This window comes from Camelus dromedarius, chromosome 12 (assembly GCF_036321535.1).
Source record: "Camelus dromedarius isolate mCamDro1 chromosome 12, mCamDro1.pat, whole genome shotgun sequence".
NCBI classification, from domain to species: Eukaryota; Metazoa; Chordata; class Mammalia; order Artiodactyla; family Camelidae; genus Camelus; species Camelus dromedarius.
Window position 1 is genome coordinate 5,144,408 of NC_087447.1, and position 20,698 is coordinate 5,165,105.

Below are 20,698 nucleotides of genomic sequence, written 5' to 3' on the forward strand. Positions count from 1 at the left end.
GGGACTGTGAGCATCCCCCATAGTCATCGAGTCCCTGACTTCTGCCAGGTTGAGAAACAGGCAGAGGGTCACTGGGTACCTCCAGGGCCTTGTCCTGCTTCAAGCTGGGTGCCCAGTTCCTCTTGGAGGCCTGGTCACAGGCCCCATAGCTCCAGCCTTGCTGGGTGAGAGACCGGTGAGGATCTGGTGTAGATCGGGGTAGTGCTGAGAGGCCCAAGGCCCCCCACGGAGGTGGGGGATGATGGGGTGTTGTGGGCAGGAAGCGGAAGCACTGAGTAACCCCTAGCTGCAGTCGAGAGCGCGAGAGCTCACTTCTCACTCAACACAGCCCGAGCTGGAGGTGGGCACCCAGTGCTGAGAGGCCCACGGACCATGGTGAGCGATGGCACCTGTTGGGTCCTTGGGGTGGGGGCCACAGGGGGTCAGAGCTGGAATGTTTGGGTCCCGCAAGCTGAGGAGAGATCCTCTGACTGGGGCCCAGGGGCAGGAACAGCCAGTCAAGGGCAGAGGCGAGAGACTCAGGGTGAGCACAGGGCAGAAACTGGGCCTTTCACCTCTCTTTAGATGGTCCTCCCACGGACTCAGGGTGTGGGCCCCCAGTGCCCTACTCCACGCTCGACCCCCAGATAGGCCCTGTCGCCTGCTCTACCCAGGAGCTGAGACTTGAGCACAGTCCCAGCTTGCCTCCCTAGAGCCTGGGCAGACAGCCGGGGGTGGGGGGGAAGTATTACTTGCACCCCGGCACCCCTCCCCCTTCTCCCCGCATCCCCCACCTGACTTGTTCCGACCGCAGGCTTCCTCTGGCAGCTGCACCTGCCTCTCTGAGCCCCTGGCCCTTCGAGCCTGAGGCCCCCAGGGACAGAGAGTTGAACGGAAATGCTGCAGCTGGGGCAGTCCCATGGCTGGGGGGAGGAAGAGGGGTCTCAGGGACTCCCATCCCAGGACCTGGCCCAGTCCCTTGGCTGGGGCCTTGGGAGGAGCCAGCCCCAACACCAGCCTCGCAGGCATCTTCCCTCCCTTCCATCTCCCACTCCCAGGTGGCAGTGTCTTAACACATTCAACCAGTATCTATTGAGCACCCGCTCTGTGCTATGAATTGTTTAGGTGCTTGAGCCAAAAAGACAATAAACACGATAAACAAGCAGAGTGATCTATAGTGTTGGGGAGTGGGTAGGAAAGCAGAGCAGGGCTGGGCTGGCCACAGGGGTAACTGTCAGGGTAGAAATCCAGGTCTGGTTAGGCCGCACTGAGGTCCTCTGAGCCAGGTGAGCAGGCAAGCCAGGTGAGCAGGCAAGCCATGTGGCTCTCAGGGGAATGCAGCATTCTGGACAGAAGGAACAGCCAGGGAACAGGCCCTGGGCAGGAGCAGGCTTACGTGGTGCAGTGGGAGTGAGGAAGCACCGGTGGTCAGATATCACAAAGCCAGGAAGGGCCTTGTTGGCTAAGGACGGGCTTTTCTGCTTGACTGTCCCCATTTTGCCCAAGAGGCTGCCAAGCACAGGCAATGAGCCCATGCCTGTCTCCCCACAGGACCTGCCCTGTGCCCTAGGGCTCTGGACACTGCTGGCCCTGCCGGGGACCCTGGGCTCAGATGGAGGTGCCAAGGACAGCGGCGGCTCCAACTCAGTCACTGTTGTCCTGCTGCTGCTGCTGCTCCTGCTGCTGGTCACTGGCCTGGCACTGGCTTGGCGCCGCCTCAGCCGGGACTCGGGGGGCTACTACCACCCGGCCCGCCTGGGTGCCGCGCTGTGGGGCCGCACTCGTCGCCTGTTCTGGGCCAGCCCGCCAGGCCGATGGCTCCGGACCAGGGCTGAGCTGGAGTCGCCAGATGAGGAGCCAGAGCGGCAGGAGGATGAGCAGGACATGGAAGATGACTACGACCTGGGAGTTAGCCGGGAAGAGGCTGAATCCCAGGAAGAGGAGCAGCGATGCGGGGAGAGGCCCAGCCCACAGCAGGTCTCAGAGCCGGCTTTGGAGGCACATGACGATGATGCCGAAGGGGGCCTGGGCCTGGCCTCCCAGGGGCCAGCAGGATCAGGGGGCAGTGCCGAGGCCCTACTGAGTGACCTGCACGCCTTTGCTGGAAGCGCAGCCTGGGACGACAGCGATAGGGCAGCTGGGGGCCAGGGTCTCCACGTCACCGCACTGTAGGAGCCAGCCCTGGTGCTGCATCCCTGCCACTGTGCCTCTGCTTCCCAAGCTGCCATGTCTGGACATGGCCTACCCTGGACACATTGTAACCCACACCCCCACTTGGAGAACCTCAGACTGTCATGCCCCCCACTAGTTCTATCCCCGAATGTGTGTATCCCTGGCCCCTCCAGGAAGGCCACCCATCCCCAGGGGCACTGGGCAGCCATCTGAAATAAAACCTCTCCAGTCCCATAGCTCTGTGCTCCTGTTGTGACCTCCCCCACCCGCTGGCCCCAGAAGTCTAAAGGAAGAGCCAGGTCAGTGCCATGATTCAATACTTTAATTCTCCAAGGGCACAGCTCAACTGCGAGAGGCCAGGTAGGTGGCCCCTCGACCAGCAGCCCTTCATGATCATGATTCAGGGGCACAGCCACCCTCCCCAGAGACACACATTCCCACACACACTCACTCCTGTACCCCCAGCCCCAGCCCCAGGTCTCTGAACTGGCCTAGGGGCCCACTGCCCTCACGGCTTAGAGGGAGGGGTCTTCCTGGAGGCCTTCGCCCACCCGTCCTCCTAGCGCCCAGGGCGCCCACGGCCCCTCTTGGACTTCTTGGTCCCTGAGGGGGGTCGGATGGGGAGAGGGGCAGTGCTCGAGGGTGGCGGTGGTGGGGGCGCTGGCAGGAGAGGAGGTAGAGGAGGCTCCATGGGTTCTGGTGGGCCAGGGCTGGGCCGGAATCCCTCAAAGGGCGAAAACTTCAGGGGGCTGCAGGGGAAACCAAGGCAGAGTCAGTGCCTACTGGCATGGGGTCGGGAGGGCCGACTCCCTGTCTGGTGCTCAGGCTGTGAGGTCAAGTGCCCCTGCCGCTGGAGTCCCCTGCCCTGCGGTACCTGATGGGGGTCCGGGGGCTGCTGTTGAGGCGCCTGGGGGAGCGCAGCTTGGGCTGGAAGGAGAAGCCCTCTTTGATGCTGTCCAGCACGGAGGGTGCCACGTACGTGAAGCCCTGGAGGGGCAGAGGCAGGGCCGGGCGAGGCTCAAGGTCCATTGCTCCTTGGCCACAATCCCTGCCCGTGACCCTATAACCCTCAGGGCCCCGGACCTCACCAGGAAGGCCTGGTTGGCACTCTCACTGAGTGCCGTGTCGTCTGGACTGTCCACTGGTGTCTGCCTTGTGAAGTGGGAGTCAAACTGGCTCACGTCTTCCTCTGACTGCTGTGGTCACCCCGGCGATGGGGGGAGAGGTCAAGGGTGTCCAAGGCAGGGGCCTCCACGCACCCACCCCAGGGCCAGTGGGACCTCCACTCACCAGACAGGGCCGGAAAGGGGGGTCCATGCGGCGGGCCAGGAGGTCGTCCCAATTAATGTGCCGGAAGAAGGGGTGCCGCTGTGGGTGGAGTGCCCCCAAACTTGACAACATTTCACCTTCCTTGGCTCCCTCAGAAACTCCCTGTGCCCTAAGGCCCCACTTTCTGCACAGGGCACCCCTCAGGGCTCAGCCCTGCCCTCTATTGGTGGCCCCAGACCCACCTGCACCTCAGCAGCGTCTCCTGGGCCACCCCCAATCCGTTGGCTGGGATTCCGCTTCAGAAACTGCAGGACAAGGGCAGAGGGTAAGGGTCTGCGGGAGAGGTATAATCGAGTGTTCCCGAATGGCCTCAAGGGAGTGATGAAAGGTGAGACAAGGGTTGGGGATTGGGGGGTTTGCTCTGGAGTGTTGTCTCCACCTACAGACACCGTTAGGACCTCTCAGATTTGGTCCAGTGGCCCTTCTCTGTGAAGCTTTTGCAAAGGTTGCTGGCACACCTCCAGGGCACTTCAGTGGTGCTCCACCTCGAAATCTGGGCGGGGCGCCTACCCACCCGCTTTCATCCCCAGTGATTGCCTTTTTGGTGACAGTGACTAGTTTGTCATGCACATTTCACCAATTAAGACTCAGACTAGGGACCTGTCTGGGGTTGGCAGCTGGTCTGCATCAGAGCTGTCATCTTGGACACCAGAGCCAGTGCTCCTTATCCAATGGCAGAGTCTACAGGTAGGGGTGGACCTGCAACTGGCCCAGGGAGACTCAGGAGCCCATGCAGGGCCTGTCAGGGGCAGGAGGAAGCCCACATTTTTGGGGTTTTTTGTTTTTGTTTTTGAGTAAAGGTAGATTTATTTAAAGAAATACATACTGTATAGAGTGTAGGCTGTTTCAGAAGGCAAGAGAAAGGCCACAGGATGTGGGGGTTGGGTGCTCAGGTTAAAGTAAAAGTAGATACACACCACATAGACAGAGTGCGGGCCGTCTCTGTAGATGAGGGAGTGAGAGAGGCGGCCAGGAGCCCACCTTTTTGACGAGGTCCCGGGCATCCGGGGTGAGGTAGGGGGGCAGCGCCAGCTTCCCTTTGATGATCTTGTCCATGGTCTTCTTCCGGTTCTCTGCAGTGAAGGGTGGCTGGAGAAGGCAGAGGGTGAGGAGCCTTGTGGGCCTCCCACCGGGCCCTGCCCTGCCCCAGGAGGGGGCCCTCCTCCTGCCCCCACTCCCGCCCCCGAGGAGGCTGGACTTGCCGATCCAGTGAGCATGTCGTACATCAGGGCGCCCAAGCTCCACCAGTCCACCGCCCGGTTGTGGCCACTGCGCACCAGAATCTCAGGGGCCCTGGGGGCCGAGTGGAACAGTCTGTCAGGCCAAGTCTTGCCTGGCTGTTCTCCCGACCGCCGGGCCCTACCGTCTACTGCTTACATGTACTCGATGGTGCCACAGAAGGTGTGGGTGACGGCGCCCTCGTGAATCGACTCCTTGCACAGTCCAAAGTCGGTCAGTTTGATGTGGCCTGAAGACAAAGTTACAGGGGTAGGACAGGGCCCCAGCCCACCCCACAGGGCTCACAGGGCTCCCTGGCCCTCCCAGCGGGTCCTGACCCCGGACTCGCAGCTGCGAGTGCGGCGGACGTGTGCGCACCCTGGCTGTTGAGCATGATGTTCTCAGGCTTGAGGTCCCGGTAGATGATGCCTTGGGAGTGGAGATGGCCCAGGGCCAGTGTGATCTCTGACAGGTAGAAACTGCAGAGACAGGACAGGATGAAGGCCAGGGGCGGGGTAGAGCCAGGCCCTGTCGGGGAGGGATCCCTGGACCCCCTCAGGAGAGAGACAGGAGGTAACACTCACCAGGCCGTGTCTTCCAGGAAGATGCCCTCTCGCTCCAGATGTGTGAAGAGCTCACCACCTGTGACACAAACACGTCAGCAGCTGCATGCTGGGACCAAGCTCTTCTGCTCACTGAGTCTTGGTTTCTTCTCGGGGAGAGTAGGGCTCACAATTCCCACCCTACCTGCCTCAAAGAGCTGCCGTGGGGATTCAATTCAATTCAGCAAACATCTACCGATGCCTACGCGGTGCCTGGCCCTGTGTTGGGTGAAGCTGGGGACACAGAGATGAAGAGACCCAGCCACTGCCCTCAGGACGCTCAGTCTACTGGGAGACAGACATGCACGCAGCTGCTCTGATATGCCAGAGGCAACAGTTTCGAGAGCTTAACCCGAAATCCCTCAGGGGAGACAGGGAGACACAGCAAAGTGAGGGGAGAGGGAAAGTCTGTAGTAGCGGTGAGAATTTAAGAGGATGCTGAGATGGAACACAGGGGATGAAGCTCACAGGGCTCACTGGTACAGATGGGCTCAGGGGGCAGCAAGCAGACCCGGGCCACTTTGGTGAGCAGGGGACACCAGGCCATGAAGGCCAGACTCAATCTGAGGAGTTACAGGGAACCATGGTATTCTGAGCAAGAGTGCTGGGGACAATCCTGTGCTCTCAGAAGATAACCCTGGAAGTTAGTGAAGGAGACACTAGGGAGAGGGTGAGCTGGAGGTCTCAAGTCCAGTTAAGAAACAACTGTGACTCCTCCCCCGCCCCCGAGAGAGCAGAGAGAATGGAGAATGCTGCAGAGAATGAACCACCTGGATCTGGGACCTGACTGGTTGCAGGGCACACAGGAGAGAGGACCAGGACGTGAAGAGGGAGTGGAAATGGACAAAACAACCCTCTGGACTTCTATACAAACTCCCACCATTCCCACCCACCCCCAACACAGGGGAGAGACACAAGAGGCACTGGACAGATGTTTGCTGAATCAATGAATGAATGAATGGACCAATGGATGGATGGAGTGGGGACCACCTGTCTATTCTACACACCACATCTCTCCCAGCTTCCCCCAGTGCTCCCTGTGCTGGTTCCTTGGCCTTGCCTACACCCCTGGTTGGGCCCACACTCATACCACTGAGGCACTCAAGGATGAGGTAGAGTTTGCCGCCAGTCTGGAAGGCATAGGCCAGTTCCACAATGAAGGGATGCTTCACTGACTCTAGAATGTTCCGCTCAGCCCGTGTATGTGCCGTGTCCTTGGCGTTGCACACAATCTTGGCCTGGAGAGGCAGGAATCGGTTAGAAGGTGGGCACCCAGGGCTCCTTTAGCCCCTCCAGCCACCACCATTCTGCCATCCTCTCTGACCCCACTGTACTTCTCCATAATTCTGCTGCTATCAGCAATCATCCTTTCCAGGGACTGGTTCTTCCTAGTAGCACAGTGTGTCTCAACCACGGCACTAACGACATTTGGGGCAGATAATTCTTTGTTGTGGGGGGCCGTCTTTTGCACTGTAGGGGATTTAACAGAATCCCTGGCTTCTACTCACTGGATGCCAGGAGCCTCCCCTCTCTAGCCACGACTCGAAAATGTACACAGACATTGCCACATGTCCCCTAGGAGGCAATACTGTCCACGGTTGGGAATTACTGCAAAACAACAATATCACAACCGACGATAAACAAGCAAATGCCCACGACAGTGACCACCTCCTCCAGCACGCTCACCGCTGTCTTCCCAAAGCCTGGTGTTGTGCATCGGGAAAGGCAACCACTCAGTGAGGCTCTGTTGGCTGAACAATGACTCACCTTCCTTAAAACTTTCATGGCATATATTTTGCCCAGATTGGTGCCCTGCACCTTTCGCACTTGGAACACCTGTAGGGCAGGGGAGACGGGATCAACCTCCCTTTCCATATCCTATTTTCAAAAAGCCCCACCCTCAAGCTCTGGCACAGGGATCCAGAGGCCTAGGCCCACCCAAGGGTGGGCTATAAAGATTTCAAGTCTGAGAGGATTTACTCTTCCCTCCTTTATGTTTTTATCTCTGAGTTCTATCAGAGGCTCTACTGATTTACAAGTCTAATTTGTTTAGAGACCCTTTGCTGTAGCAAGAACTAAGGCTGTGAGAAAGGAGGGAGGGCCGGTACCTTGCCGTAGCCCCCCTTCCCTAGCACACGCAGCAGCTCAAAGCAGTGGGGTCCAATGCGCTCAGGGCCCGGGTTCACACTGGTTTCAGTCAACTCCACCTCCTCATAGTGTCCCACTGGCCTGTGGGCACAAGAAGTTAATGGGAGCAAGCTTCAGTATTCTTCAGGTCCCCTTCCCCAGCCCATTCCCTCCTCCCTCAACACAACCCTCACTCACTCCAGGCCAGCTGCCCTCAACTCGGCAAGGGGGCACACGTCCTGTGAGAAACCGAGGGGTAAGAGCCAAGGGAGGTTCCAGGATACCTCCCCCGCCACCCCCTAAGGCTGGACAGCTCAGCCCAGGAGGAGGGGATCAGCAATGGGAGCTGGCAGGAGATGGGCCAGGACTTGGGAGGAGAGGCGAGAGCGGGAAAGGGAGACTCAGGGGAAGGGCTGGGGGCCTGCAAGGCAGGTCAGGGTGAGGGTGGGGTCAGAGCTTAATAGTGGCGGGGATCTCAGACAGATCCGGGCCTGCAGGAGCGGAGCCCACTCCAGGTTGGGGGAGCCCGGGAGATCCCACCGCCCGGGTAAAGGGATCGACTCCGGGATCGAGCCGCGCCCAGGCGAAATACTCACCGCGGAGCTTAACTCTGGCTCGCCCTCGCCCTCGCTGCCTTCCTCAGTCTCCAGGTCCAGGTCAAACACCGCCGCCATAGCGGCGCCGGCCCCGCGGGCCACTCGGCCGGTACCCGGCCGCGATCTGACTGACAGGCAGGGGCTGGGGCTTATACGTCATCACTCCGCGACGGCCGCCTCGCGCACCGATGACGCAAGAGGTTGTCCCTCCCTCGAGCCGGCCGCTTAGCGGGCGAGGAGAAAAGATGGCGTCTATCGCAATGCATCTCGGGAATGGTAGTCCCAGAGTGCAGGGGTACTAAGGCCTTTCACACTCTTCCGCGGGCCCTTCAATCTTTCCAGCACAGCTTCACCGGGGCGGCACCGGACAAGGGCGGCCTGGAAGGCGTCTATCTTGGTTCTGGGAAGAGTTTGGGTGGGGCAGAGTCAGAAGTGCATGCATGTGTGAGTGTAAATGCAGTTCCCAGCAGCCGTGCCCTGTCAGGCTGAGTGGCGAGAGGCAGATGACGTATATTCCTCCGTTCGCCCCCGAAAGGGAGCCGACTGCTGCATTGTGATCTCCCTAACGTGCCTCTCGGCTCCAGGACCCTGCAAATCAGAGCCTCTACTGCTCCATACTCTGCTCAATGCTGGGTTTTGTTGCCGGATTCCTTACTGGAAGGGTTTGGGTCTCATTGATCCACCAGGTAAATATGAGTTTGTGCTGGAGTTTGCCTGTTGCCAATTTAAGCACATTTAGTCGTGATTCGGTTACCTGGTACAGAATAGGTGCTTCATAAAACTTTACTACAATATTGAATGAATGAACACACCAGACTTTGTCTGTGAGTTTAGATTTGGACATGTATTCTTGTTGGATGGGGTTCTGAGGGGGTGAATTGGGCCAGACCAGGCCTTGGATGAATTCTGATCATTGGAAGCTGTCTGGATGTGCATTCCAGTTGGACAGGGAAGGCTAGGTATGAACTCAAATGGACAGAATTCAGGGGTCCCCAGGCTGGAGAAAGGCTATCTGGTTGGGTGTGGCCCTCTGGTTGTAATCTCACCCTCGGGAAACTCAGGTCTGGGTCCTGGTGTAGGTGCCCCTGGCAGGCCTCCCACAGGTCAGCTCAGAGGCCTGGCCAGTGTGGCGGTTTATCCTTAGCTCCAGAGGCTACAGGTATCCCCTAACTACCTTTCCCTCCCCCTTCCTCATCCCCTCCTCTAGCTGACCCTGAGAAGTGCTGTCCGAGTCGCAAGAACCTATCCCAGACTCTGGACAGTTCACTAGTCCACAAGCCTTTATTTGGAGAGGGATGCTTGTGGCGCTGTCCACAGCTCCTGTGCTGCACAGAGGCAAGAGTTCTTAAAGCAGCCTCCCCTGAATGAGGAAGTGTAGCCTGTGCTAGTTAGGTGTGCCTGAGGCCAAGCACCAAAGCTTGGTGAAGGTGCATGGTGCATTGGGGGGAGGGGGGAGGTTCACACATCTCAGGGCCACGTGTGAGGGCAAGGAGGTGAGTTGGGCCTAGAAGCTGAGTGGGCACGTACAAGTTAGTAAAAGCAGAAACCTGGACCTTGCATCTTGTCCCCTGACCCTTCAACCACTGTGCTATGACATGGAGGCAGTGGTTTTTCCTCTCTGAGCCTGTTTCTTTTTTTGTAGAATGGGGCAATAGTGTCTGCCTGGAGGGGAGATGGTTACTGCTGACCCCAGTCACCTGCTTCTACTGCTCATGCCAAATGAGGCAGGTGGGGCATTGTCAGAAGTTGTCACCAGGCATTCTAGGCCTGTCCTAAAATTTGTTAAATGAGGGCATGAGGAGAACAAAGGGTTCTTGGGATGTGTTCAAGGCCAGCGGCCAGCCAGGTTCTCTCCTGCAGACAGCAGGAAGAGAGACAGACCTGGAGGGGTGGGGAAGATGGACTGGGTTTAGGCCCACTCCCAGCAACCTGGGGGCAGGGTGTGTGTATGTGCAGCTGTTGTTGCTTCTCCATGGGTAGAGTCCTGGGACAGCTGTGGGCTGGACTGGGGCTTTGGGGAGGGCAAGAAGGCCTAACAGCCTCCCAGATACGTTCTTCTGTGCTCCTCAAGCCCAGGAGACCTTGGTGTCAAAATGGCCCTGCCACTCTGGAAGAGACCTGGGGCCTTGGAGTGGACCTGACCAGGGTTGGGGCAGGGCTTTGGCAAGAGACGCTGGGAGAGCACCAGGGAGCAGAGGGCACTGCAGTGCCCCTTCCAGCACTTTGCCCCTGCCCTCCGGCCCCAGCACTATTTGAAGTGGGACAGGAAGTAGGCAATGGGGTAGTGGGGCCCATCAATGCCGAGGCCCTGGCAGAGGCCCAGCAGGCGGAGACGGGCCTCGGCCGGGCTGGGCCCAGCACAAGCCACACTGCAGTAGGGTTCCTCATATTCGCCAGGCACCAGGGCCTCCTCCAGTAGATTGAGGCGCAGCAGGCCCTGGTCGTGAAGAGCCTGCAGGGTCTCGCGGCTGGTGGTGGAACTCAGGACCTGCAGGTGCTGGGACACCAGGCACATGACGCCCACCAGGTGACCACGGGCGCGTGGGTGGGCAGGCAAGGCGGGCCGCAGGCCACAGGCCACCATAGCAGCAGCCAGCAGGAGGTCCACACCATAAAGCTCCAGGATCCAGTCTCGTAGGTAGAAGCCGCCCATGCGGGGGTTGATCTCGATGAGCCGCGGCCCAGCCCCAGTCAGCTTGAGCTCCACATTGAAGACGCCATCCAGCAGCCCGCAGCCCAGGCAACAGCGGAAAGCTGCCTGCACCAGCTGCGCCTCCTGCTCTGGTGCCAGCCCAGTGGGCATACACGCGGCCGTCTCAGTGAAGCCAGGCAGCCGTGTGGGGCCATTGTCAGACACGAAGGCAGCCAGCAGTCGCCCACCAAACAACACCAGATCCACATCGTGTTCAGTGCCCTCAATGAACTCCATTAGCAGCATGGCATTGCCCCAGCCCAGCCCAATGCCGGGATGGTCGGCCTCGCCCTGCAGGTCACGGGCGATCCGGGAAAAGTGCTCGTGGCACTGTGGCGCATCCTCCACTAGCCGTACACCTACAGCGCCTGCCCCAAACTCCAACTTCATGACACCTGGCAGGGGTACCTGGCGGACAGCCTTGTCCACGTCAGCCTCACTCTCCAGTGGACAGCAGGGCACAGCATAGAGGGAGGGCGCGGGCCAGGGTGGGCCATGGCGGCACAGCAGGTGCAGCTGGGTGCGGCTCTTCTGCTTGGCCAGGCGCATGGCGGCCGGCGGGCTGCAGGGCAGACCCAGCTCCTGGCAGAGCAAGGCTGTGAGCACCAGGCAGTCATCCCAGTAGGAAAAGCAGCCATCTAGCTGCAGGCCACGTGCCCGCACCAGCTCCGCCAACAACCGTGCATTCTCCTCATCCCTCTGGTGCTCTGTTACATCGAAGTGGATGAAGGTCTGCACCAGCTGGGACGCAAAGTGGTTGGGGTCCGACTCCACCAGGTGCAGCTGCAGAAACCACAGGACGGCAACACACTGAGATGAGCTTTTGCTGGGCGCTGGGCCATAGGATGGGACCTAGAACATAGTCCTGGCCCTCAGGGGAGACAGGCTCACCAATGCTAGGTGCTCCAAAAATATTTGTTGGTGATTATATGGAAGGTACAGAGGTGGGACACTTAATCCAGCCTAAAGGGGAGGGAAGGCAACCTAGAGGAGGCAGTGTTCAAGCTGGAAACTGGATAAGAGTCGGCCAGAGGAAAGACGGCTGCAGGAGAGAGAGGTTGTGAGCAAGGTGGGAGGGGGCTCGAGTGCAGAAGGGAGGGGTGACAGAGTGCAGAAGGGTGGTGGACTCTTTCCCATAGGCAGGCTCAGTCTGGTCAAGACTTGTATGGGAACCTCAAGGGTTAGGGCTTGGGACTGGTGGTCTGGTGTCCCGGAGGCTTTTCACACCTGGCGGGAAGAGAATTCACCTAGAGGCCAAAAACAGTTGAGACTGCCCACCTCGGCGGGGCCTATCGCCCAGCCAGCCCACGCCTGAGCTCTAGGCCTCCTGCTAGAATGCCCGGCGCAGTCCCCGCCCCAAGGTCAACACCGCCCCGGGCCCGCCCCCGGGGCCCTCCTCCACCAAGGCCTGGACTTCGAGCCCCGCCCACCTTGAGCCCGTAGTCGCGCGCCGCCTCCCACACGAACTTCTTGCTAACGCCGCCGGCGCCGAGCAGCAGCAGCTGTTTTCCCTCCATGAGGTAGCGCGCCGAGCGCCTCAGCATCGTCTCCACCAGCGGCGCGGCCGCCGCCTCCTCGGCCACCAGCCCCGGGCGCGGTGCGGCCCACAGCCCTTCGAGCGCGCCGCACGCCTCCAGACATAGGCCTCCGTTCAGCTCCAGGGCCACGGGGGTCAGCGCGCGGCCAGCCACCGTCAGGACAAAGTCCACCCCTGGGCCGGGCACGGGGCGCGGGCTCAGTGCGAGCCGCCCTCGGGCCTCCGGCCCCCGCCCCGTGCCCCACCCCCGTCCCAGTCCCCGGCGTCCCGCACTCACCGAGGAAGTCAGTGCGGGCTTGGCGCCCGCCGCGCTGCTCAGCGCTCAGGCCAGCCTCCAGGGCCAGCACGGCGGCTAGCGCAGCCTCGGCCGCCGCCTTCACGCGCCGCCGCACATCCGTCACCTGCGAGGCCTCACCCAGGCCGCACTGGGCTAGCGCCACTTCCAGCGTACGTGGCAAGGAGTTCTGGTGCCGCAGAGGCCGGTCCCCACGGCCCACTCCGCATACCACCTGGGCAGGGTGTGGCTCAGGGGGCTTGTCCAAGAAGAGTCCTCTCGGGACTACCCCCGGCCCCCAACACACCTTCCCCTCTGCCACGATCCAGGCCACACCCCTCAATGGACATTCAAGAAGTCCTGTCCTCCAGTGCGACTTACTGCGTAAACTACTCATCTGGTCTCTAGACCACTAGGGGGATTCTAGCCAAGCTTCCAGGCCCAGCTGGGGTCTCTACTCCCTAAGGTCTCCAAGCATGCTTGCTTCTAGTTCCTGCAGCCCTGGGGGCCTGTGCCACCCTGGTGGGCCCCAGCCCTAGAGCTCCTTCTCTCTCTGCTTGGCACAGAGATATGTCCCCAGGAAGGGAACCCAAGCCTCCCTGACCTCCCAACTTGGAGGGCCCTCCTACAGGGCTCCAGGCACTGGAGGTTTATCAAGGACCTTGGGTCAGCCTCTTCTTGGGCAAGAGCTCCCTAGAAAGAGAATTCAGCCCTGGGTCCTTGTACTCAGCGCAGGATACCAGGTAGGGCTCCTGATGTGGGAGGGGTACAGGGTTGGAGAGGAGGGAGAGTGTCAGACTCAGTTCTCCTGGAGGCAACAAAATGCCCACAAAGATTTTGTCCTCTCTCTGCCCTGGGGCCCCCCCATCAGCCCAGTGGAGCTGGGCTGGGGTGTGGCAGTAGGATCATGACCTGAACCTGAGCCATGCTCACCTTGCTCAGCAAGGGCCTGTCACCCTGTGTCCGACACACCACAGCACAGATACGCAGAGCCAGCTCAGGGCCAGGTGGGGGACTACCTGGGGAAAGACAGTGAGGCCTGAGCCCAGCACTGAGTAGCCAGAAGGCCAGGCCAAGCTCCACCCTTGGCCAGCCCAGGTGGCTCTCACCTGGGAAAGGGAGTCGGGCAGGTGGGCACACAGCCTCAACCAGGACACTCTCCTCCTCCTCCAGTTTCTCCAGCAGTGCCAGCACTGTGTCCACCACTGGGTCCAGCTCTGTTCGTGGGTACAGACGCAAAGCCTGCCGTCCCCGCCAGCGCCAGCCACTGAGCTTCACGGCTACCTGCAACAGGGAGGGGAAGGGGGCATCCTCACCATCCCATGTACCTGCAAGATGGGACACACATACCATAGGAGCTCATGAACAAACTGAGGTAAGGCAGGGGACTGCTACAGAGAGATGGGGCAGTGGCAGGGCTCAAAGCTGGGGACACTTTCCCAGCAGGACTTGGTAACCATCCATGGCTCCCATCCTGCTGGCATCTGTACAGCCTCAGGGGCAGTAGCCTGTTACCTGCAGGGCATCACCCAGGGCCTCGGAGTGCAGGAAGGCCCCTACTTCCTCCTTCACCAGTGTCTCCTGGCCCTCTTTGCCATTCAGCTCCACCAGCCGTAGTCCCGGGCTGGCATCCCCTCCCCGCAGCAGTGCTGGTGGCTTGTAGGTGAAAGCCAGGGTAGCTGGCACGGCCACGTCACCCTGCTGAGCCAGCAATCGCCTTGTCAGCAGCCGGTCCTCCAGCAGCCGGGCCAGCTCAGCCGAGGCTCCTGTGGGGCAGGTCAGGTCGCGGGCGAGCTCAGCTGCCTCTCGACCAGGGCCAGGCCCCAGCCCCAGGCCCGCCAGGAAGTAGGTGGCCCGGCGCGGGGGGACAAAGTCATCCAGGAATGTCAGGCCCCCCGGGTGGAAGCTCACAGCCTTGGAGACCAGCAGGGCTGCCTCACCGGGCTGCCCTGGTGCTGGCACCTTTGTCAGCCAAGCAGGGGACAGGCAAAGGAGCATGTTTCCTGTGGGCAGAGGGAGGAGGGTTGCTGGCCAGGGAAGGCTTAATGCCCCATGCCCTCCACCTCCAGCCTGGGCCCCTGGGTCGTAGTGGGCAGCTGCTGCCAGAACCCACCCCCACTCAAAGCAGGGCAGCTGGTGTGGTGGAATGCAGGCAGTTGCCAGGGTTGGCGGGTATTTTGGGATGTGGCCGGGCCAGGGCAGGACTGCCCTTTCTGTAGGAGGGGGTGGGGGAACTTGGGAACACACTCACCCGGGCTCTGGACCCCACCCTCCAGCAGCACGGACAGAAAGGTGCAGGGGGATCCCAGAATGCACAAGGTCACCTCCGCCCCAGGGCAGCCTCAGGGAAGAGAACATTGCCAAGCTCACCAGGAGCTCCCCTTGCTGTCTTTCTGCCCACTTTTCCCCACTCCCCTAGGCCTGCTCATACCCTTGGACCCCCAGATCCTTCCTGGGTATGGGATGAAAAGAGAAAGGGGACAGAGGAGGCTGGGGAGGGAGGGGGAAGCTGTCTGCCCACCCCTGCCCCGAGAGGCTGGCTCCTTTCTCTCTGTGGCTGGTCCAGAAGGCATGAAGGCTGGGTGACTGGAGACCTGGGTTCTAGCCTGAGCTCTGCCACTGACTTTCTGTGTGACCCTTGGTCCCTGTGCACCCTGTGCAGTGGGGAGAGGAATCTCTGCACCTCAGTTTCCCCATCTGTAGAAGGGGGCAAAGTCTGAGATGGTCATGTATTCTAGCTGTAAACCTTCCGTCCACACAAAATCTTCTGTGGCTGCCTGGTACATAAAACAGATAAAACAAGGGAGGAGTTTTGGATCCCAACTGCTAGCTGGCTCCACAGCAGCTCCCAAGATATTTCTGTAGAAGCTTTGGCTCCACAGAACATGGATTGCAAATCCCAGGGCTGGATCTTCTGGGGGTGGGAGGGGAGCCTTGATATCTGAGTTTACTGGTGCCAGATGCCCTTTGAAATGCCTGCCTGCCTGAGGTTGACTGGCCTTGCCTCCCTGGCTTCAGATTGAGCCAGAGCCTGGGGGAAGGGGCTGACTTTGACAGAGCTGGAAAGAAGGCTGGGCTGAGGGTGCCTCCCTCCTCCCCAGGGATGCCCCCCTCCAAGGAGCCCTTGGGCACCTGTGCGGGGCACCTGGCTGCGGTCCTGAGTCTCCGGAAGGCCAGCTTGCTGCAGACAGCTCTGCAGGAGGCTGTAGTAGTAGACAGTCCAGGCCCGGGCCTCTGCTCCCTCAGGGGAGCCCTTGCAGTCCAGGCCCACTTCATGGCTCCAGGAACCAGGGAAGAAGCCTGGGGGTGGCAGGCCAGAGCCCCCGCCCCATGGGCCCTCCTCCTCCTCCAGGTCCTTGGAGCCCAGGGGGCAATCCCACTCGGGACCCAGTGGGTCCAGGGAGAGCTGAGGGGGGCAGAAGTGGTGGGTCTTGGGCAGGGTGAGCAAGAGGCACATTAAGTCACCCAAGGGTATAAGCCCCCTACTGTCCTGTCCTTGGGTGGACACTGTCCTCGGAACCAAAGAGGATGGGGCTGGATTGGAGGATGAAGGCTGGACACCAGGGACATGTAGATGGAAGTGCTTTGTAAACGGTATGTGTGGTGCCCCCGGGGGTGGGGGCAGAAAGCAGTGCACTGCTGGCTGGACCATTGCACCCCCCACATCCCACACCCAGGTCCATCCCAGCTTGGTTCACAGGGGCAGAGGTTTTGTCTGTTTTGCTTATTGAGGCAGCCCCAGCACCTAAAACAGTGCCTGGCACACCGTAGCTACTCAGTGTTTGATGACTGAAGAATAAATAAGCAAATGAACCAAGCAATCAGTTGGGCTGCTCACTTCTCTCTGGCCTCAGTGACCCATCTACCATCATGGAGTTCTGCTGAGACCTAAATATGTAGGTGAATCTGTTCCATCATCATCCCCAAGCAGGCCCGAGGATGTTCTGAGTCATGAAAATGCTTTCTTTGGATGAAATCTTATACCCTGCCCCTTTCTGAGGCTGGCTGACTCCCAAATGAGGCTGCACAGAGGCTCAGTGTGAACACAGGCGGGGACACGGGTGGGCCTGTCCTCCAGGGGACAGGCTTGGCCTCCTTGGACAAGTCACGAGGTTTCTTTGAGCCTTGTGGGTGCCTGGGGCCTGTTATGTCCGCCCCCATGGTGCTGATGAGGCTTGGACCTAGGGAATCACCTCAGTCATTGGGAGACAGCATACTGCAGGCGGCCGGGAGAGCAGAGGTCTGGGCCTCTGACTTGGACTTGAACCCCAGTTTGGCCAGTGCCAAATTCTGAGCTTCAGTGCCCTCTCTTAGAAGTTGAGTTCCCTGAGAGCCCAGACTGGGTTCACTGCTATGTCCTCAAACTTAGACTACGGCAAGGCGCACGGTAATATAAATATTGCAGAATGAATGAATGCCGAAAGGGACCAAGAGTGCCTGCCTCCCAGGGCTGGTGGGGGAGAGATGGAGGGCCTGGCACACAGCCCCTGCTTGTCCCATGGCACACAGAGTGGGAAGTCAAGGCGTATGTGTGCAGCTGGTCATGGGTTGGAGCTGTCTGCCAGGCAGTCCCAGGGCTAGGCTTTTACGGCCAGGTGCTGCCCTCTGGGCCCTCCCTCTGCTTAGGGGCTTGGGCTTTTTGTCCGGAGGGGCCAGAGAAGACTCACCATCTTACAGGTGGAGAGGCTGAGAGGAAGAGAGACAAAAGATGGAGTCAGGGCAGCAGGGTCTCTACCTCAGCACCCTGCCCCTAAGACGTTGGGAGCTGAGAGGTGGCCGCGACAGTGCTTCTCTCCTGTCCCAGACAGGAGGTGTCCAAGGCTACCCCACCCCCACCCCAAGGAAGCAGAGGTTTTCGGAAGCCCAGACCCCATGGGACCCACACCCCGATCTCACACATCCTAAGTTGCCCTGGGCAGTGCTGAGGGTCCTGGCACTCAGCCCTTCCAGAGGGGGGCGCGCTGGGTCCCCGCCTGTGTGTGCGCGTGGTGGGGTGGGCATTGCAGGTAGTGTCGCGGGTCCCGCTGAGGGGCGCGGGCGCTTAAAGTCCCTGTCCCGGCGGCCCCTGCCCCGCAGTCCCCTCCCTGGCTCTCCCCGGGGCGCAGGCAGCAGCCGGGGTACCTGGCGGGCGGCAGCGGCTTGGCGGGGCTCGGTGGGGCTCGGTGGGGCTCGGCGCGCGGCGCGGACCCGGCGGAACACGGCGGCGGCGGCACAGCGCCGGGTCGAGGCGGCGCCGCTTTATATAGAAGCGCCCGGGGCATGCCCAGTGCCGGGCGGGGGCGGCGCGGGGCGGAGGGGCCACTGCCTGTCCGCCAGGGGACCTGCCCCGCCCCTCCCGCCAAAACCTCCGCCACTCATCCCGAACCTGGGGTCCTGGGGCTGGCGGCCCGACACGGCCAGAGGTAGGGTCGCCGTAGGGGCCAGGGAGAGAGAGACAGGAGACATTTAGAGACACACGAAGTCAAACAGAAGACCAGAGATCCTCAGAGAAGGTCACAGACCTAGGGCCGTGGGAAAGACAAGACAGGACAGAGGGTAGGGGAAAGAGAGACCCATAATGGAAAAGAGATGGAAGAGGGGGGAGGGGAGAGCTGGAGCCGGCAGAGACTGGTACCCGGGCTTACCATTGGGGGTGGGGTGGCCAGGAGAGTGGCTGGGGCACAGTCTGGAGCTCTGCCCTTGGATGGAGTCCTGAGCTCCCCAGCACACACTGCAGCGGCTGTCCGCCCACTAGCCCTTTGCCCTATGGCGGGGAGCTCTCCCAGAAAGGCACCTTGGGCAGGCAAACCTGTAGGTCTGTGGGTGGTCCCCTCCTCACCTCTCCTGGCCCCTACAAGAGTAGTGACCACTGGGTAAGACACCCCCCCAAGAGCAGTCCCAGTTCCTTGAAATACCCCCTGCCCTGCAGGGAGCCAAGAGGGAAGGGGGTGGTCAGGCTGGGAGTTCCAGTGGGAAAAGAAGTGGGGTGTCTGCAGTATCTGCCCTGCCCATCAACACCCAGGTCAGCTGGACACCCACAGTTACACCCACAATCTCTCCAAGACATACATCCTTATCCCCAGGTGCACCCACTCAAATATGCAGACCTCAAGAGGTCTGGCTCACAACCACAAATTCACCCCAAGAAACACACCCAGAGACTCACATCCTCTCCTCAAGTATGTCCCACTAGGGAGGTTCCAATCCGAGCTCCAGGTTTGGGACCTGGGCACCTCTCCTTACTGGTCTGAACCTCACTTTCCTCCTGCCTAAGATGGGGCTACTTATCATCTTGACTGTGTTGAGGATTATCACAACATCCTGCACCCAGCACATTTAGGCTATTGTTAGAATTCTTCTACCTCATCCCCACAAACTCAGGCTTTCTTTCCAGAGACCCCTTGGCCATTTCCCAGAGCCTCCTGGGCTGGGGGAGGGTACTGATAGCCCCACAGCACTTGTGCAGGCAAAGGTGGCTGCTTTGGGCCTTTTCAAAAACTGTATACAGAGCAGCCTGTGAGGAACCACTCCTGTCTACCAGTGAAGTTACTCAGAGGGGAGAAGTGAATTATTCAGGGCCCCCCAGCCCAGCCCGCATTCCCCACACAGCTTTCCAGGGCTGCTCTGGGCTCCCCAGCTCCAGATCCACGTGACCCCCCTCCCTGTGGCCAGCCCAGGCTCCTGGAATGAGGCAAATCCACCCTAGAAGATTCATTGCATAATTGCTTGGGTAACCTGAGCTCCAGGGCCATCCCACAGGAGGGCGCAGGGTTGGGGCATGGATGTCGTGAAAGAGCATGAGTTTTGACACTTAACAAGTGTTAAAAACCAAAATTCAACTGAGTAGATTTTAAAGATCTTATTGGGTTTATTCAATGATTTATGAATTGGGCAGCATCCAATCCAGCAGCTAGAAAGGAGCTCCAAGGAGCTGTGCAAAATGAAAGACTTTTATAGCCAGAATGGAGCAGACACAAAGGACTTATGTGAAAAAGAGGGTTGGTTACTGCAAGGTCGCTTTTCTTTAGGGGATGGCAGATGATCCCACTAGTGCTGGTCAGGCCATTCCTGATTGACTGGTTCAAGATACTATTCCCAGGGGATCTGAAATTGTAATTAAGTCTTGGTTTGGTGATGTGGGGCTTAGCATAAGTGACTCCATTTTGGGCCTGTTGTCTTGTTTTTAACCCAAGCAATGCAGCATCTATGGACTCAGTTTTCTCATCCTCAAATGGGGGTTATAATGCATACTTTAGCTCAGGCTTGGGATGGGCAGGGTGTGCCTGGAAGAAAGTAAGCACTTGGTAGCCATGTCAGCAAGCATTTCTTGACTTGTCCCTGGTACCTGCAGAGGGCTTCAGTGAGATACACTTACCCCTGTGAGGTAACAGTTATGAGTCTCTGCCTTTTACAAATGAGGAAATCAAGGCTCAGAGAGGTGATGTGATTTGCTCAAGGCCACACAGCTGATGAGAGGCAGGGTTGGGGTCTTTGTGTGCGTACGTGCATGGAGAGCAGCGTTGTTCTGTGCTCACTCCCAGACCGCCCTGGCTGGGCACTGGCTGTGATGACACCAGCTGCCCAGCTCAAATGAACAATAATTATCGTAATAATGAGACTGGTAGAGCGCTCTTGGGGCCAGGGTAGGAACTACTATTATCCTATTATCTGTAGGAGAAGATTGAGGTTCAGAGTGAGAGACCCTTTCCCATTCAGAGACTTTACAGGGAGTCCAAGCCTAGCCTCTGGCTAGTGTTGGGGGTGAGTGGCTGTCAGGATGCAGACCATGCCCTCCAAACCAAGGGGGGTCCATTTACCCTTCCACTTCTTTGCTTTCCCCCTACACCTATCCCCTAAGCTGAGCCAGGCCGATGGACATCGCAGGGTGCCATCCCAGCTTTGGTCCCTGTAGGCTGATTACTCTCAGGTTCATGCCTTGCCTTCTCTGAGCCCCTTTTCAGGCAGGTTTGTGGGGAGCTGGGGCTGCTAGGTTCACTGAGTATGGTTGTGCAGGTTGCTCACTGCACAAAGGTACCCAGCTGAGTGGTCATGTCATGTCCCTTCTGCTATGCATATGGCTGGAGGGGGGCATCTTTTCGCAACTAGTGCACAGGTGCCTTAGGGGCTAGCTCAGCCCTGTGGGAACAGAGAGAGTTAAAAAGTTTGCACAAGGAAGGAGCTGATCCTCCTCTG

General features: G+C 59.5%; 3 protein-coding genes across 9 annotated transcripts; 1 reads left to right on the top strand and 2 right to left on the bottom strand.

The window, feature by feature from the left end:
• Nucleotides 1-244: 244 nt before the first annotated feature.
• PTPRCAP (protein tyrosine phosphatase receptor type C associated protein) lies at nucleotides 245-2,387 on the top strand. Its single transcript, XM_010998131.3, has 2 exons — nucleotides 245-375; nucleotides 1,531-2,387. Exons 1-2 carry the CDS (start codon nucleotides 373-375, stop codon nucleotides 2,149-2,151), a joined length of 624 nt encoding a protein of 207 aa, XP_010996433.1. The 5' UTR covers nucleotides 245-372; the 3' UTR covers nucleotides 2,152-2,387.
• Nucleotides 2,388-2,455: 68 nt separating this feature from the next.
• RPS6KB2 (ribosomal protein S6 kinase B2) lies at nucleotides 2,456-9,002 on the bottom strand. Of its 4 annotated transcripts, none has more exons than XM_064492069.1 (15): nucleotides 8,024-9,002; nucleotides 7,409-7,529; nucleotides 7,068-7,136; nucleotides 6,809-6,908; nucleotides 6,391-6,538; nucleotides 5,283-5,340; nucleotides 5,077-5,177; nucleotides 4,858-4,948; nucleotides 4,705-4,773; nucleotides 4,398-4,569; nucleotides 3,663-3,725; nucleotides 3,442-3,519; nucleotides 3,240-3,347; nucleotides 3,026-3,138; nucleotides 2,456-2,900 (listed from the first exon to the last, which is right to left on the bottom strand). In XM_064492069.1, the coding sequence occupies exons 4-15, from the start codon at nucleotides 6,860-6,862 to the stop codon at nucleotides 2,711-2,713; spliced, it is 1,245 nt and encodes a 414-aa protein (XP_064348139.1). In that variant the 5' UTR covers nucleotides 6,863-6,908; nucleotides 7,068-7,136; nucleotides 7,409-7,529; nucleotides 8,024-9,002; the 3' UTR covers nucleotides 2,456-2,710. The 4 variants fall into 4 exon arrangements, with proteins under 4 accessions (XP_064348139.1, XP_064348138.1, XP_010996434.1 ...); XM_064492068.1 differs by lacking the exon at nucleotides 6,809-6,908 and adding an exon at nucleotides 7,626-7,666; XM_010998132.3 differs by lacking the exon at nucleotides 6,809-6,908 and adding an exon at nucleotides 7,626-7,666 and having other exon boundaries at nucleotides 4,462-4,569; nucleotides 4,683-4,773.
• A 136-nt stretch (nucleotides 9,003-9,138) lies between these two features.
• CARNS1 (carnosine synthase 1) lies at nucleotides 9,139-17,750 on the bottom strand. 4 transcript variants are annotated; one of them, XM_064492065.1, is made up of 10 exons: nucleotides 17,648-17,750; nucleotides 17,194-17,212; nucleotides 15,659-15,932; nucleotides 14,778-14,867; nucleotides 14,042-14,529; nucleotides 13,636-13,810; nucleotides 13,460-13,545; nucleotides 12,530-12,761; nucleotides 12,146-12,426; nucleotides 9,139-11,498 (listed from the first exon to the last, which is right to left on the bottom strand). In XM_064492065.1, exons 2-10 carry the CDS (start codon nucleotides 17,194-17,196, stop codon nucleotides 10,272-10,274), a joined length of 2,856 nt encoding a protein of 951 aa, XP_064348135.1. In that variant the 5' UTR covers nucleotides 17,197-17,212; nucleotides 17,648-17,750; the 3' UTR covers nucleotides 9,139-10,271. The 4 variants fall into 4 exon arrangements, with proteins under 4 accessions (XP_064348135.1, XP_031304351.1, XP_064348136.1 ...); XM_031448491.2 differs by having other exon boundaries at nucleotides 15,659-17,212; nucleotides 17,648-17,725; XM_064492066.1 differs by lacking the exon at nucleotides 14,778-14,867 and having other exon boundaries at nucleotides 15,659-17,212; nucleotides 17,648-17,725.
• Nucleotides 17,751-20,698: the final 2,948 nt, after the last annotated feature.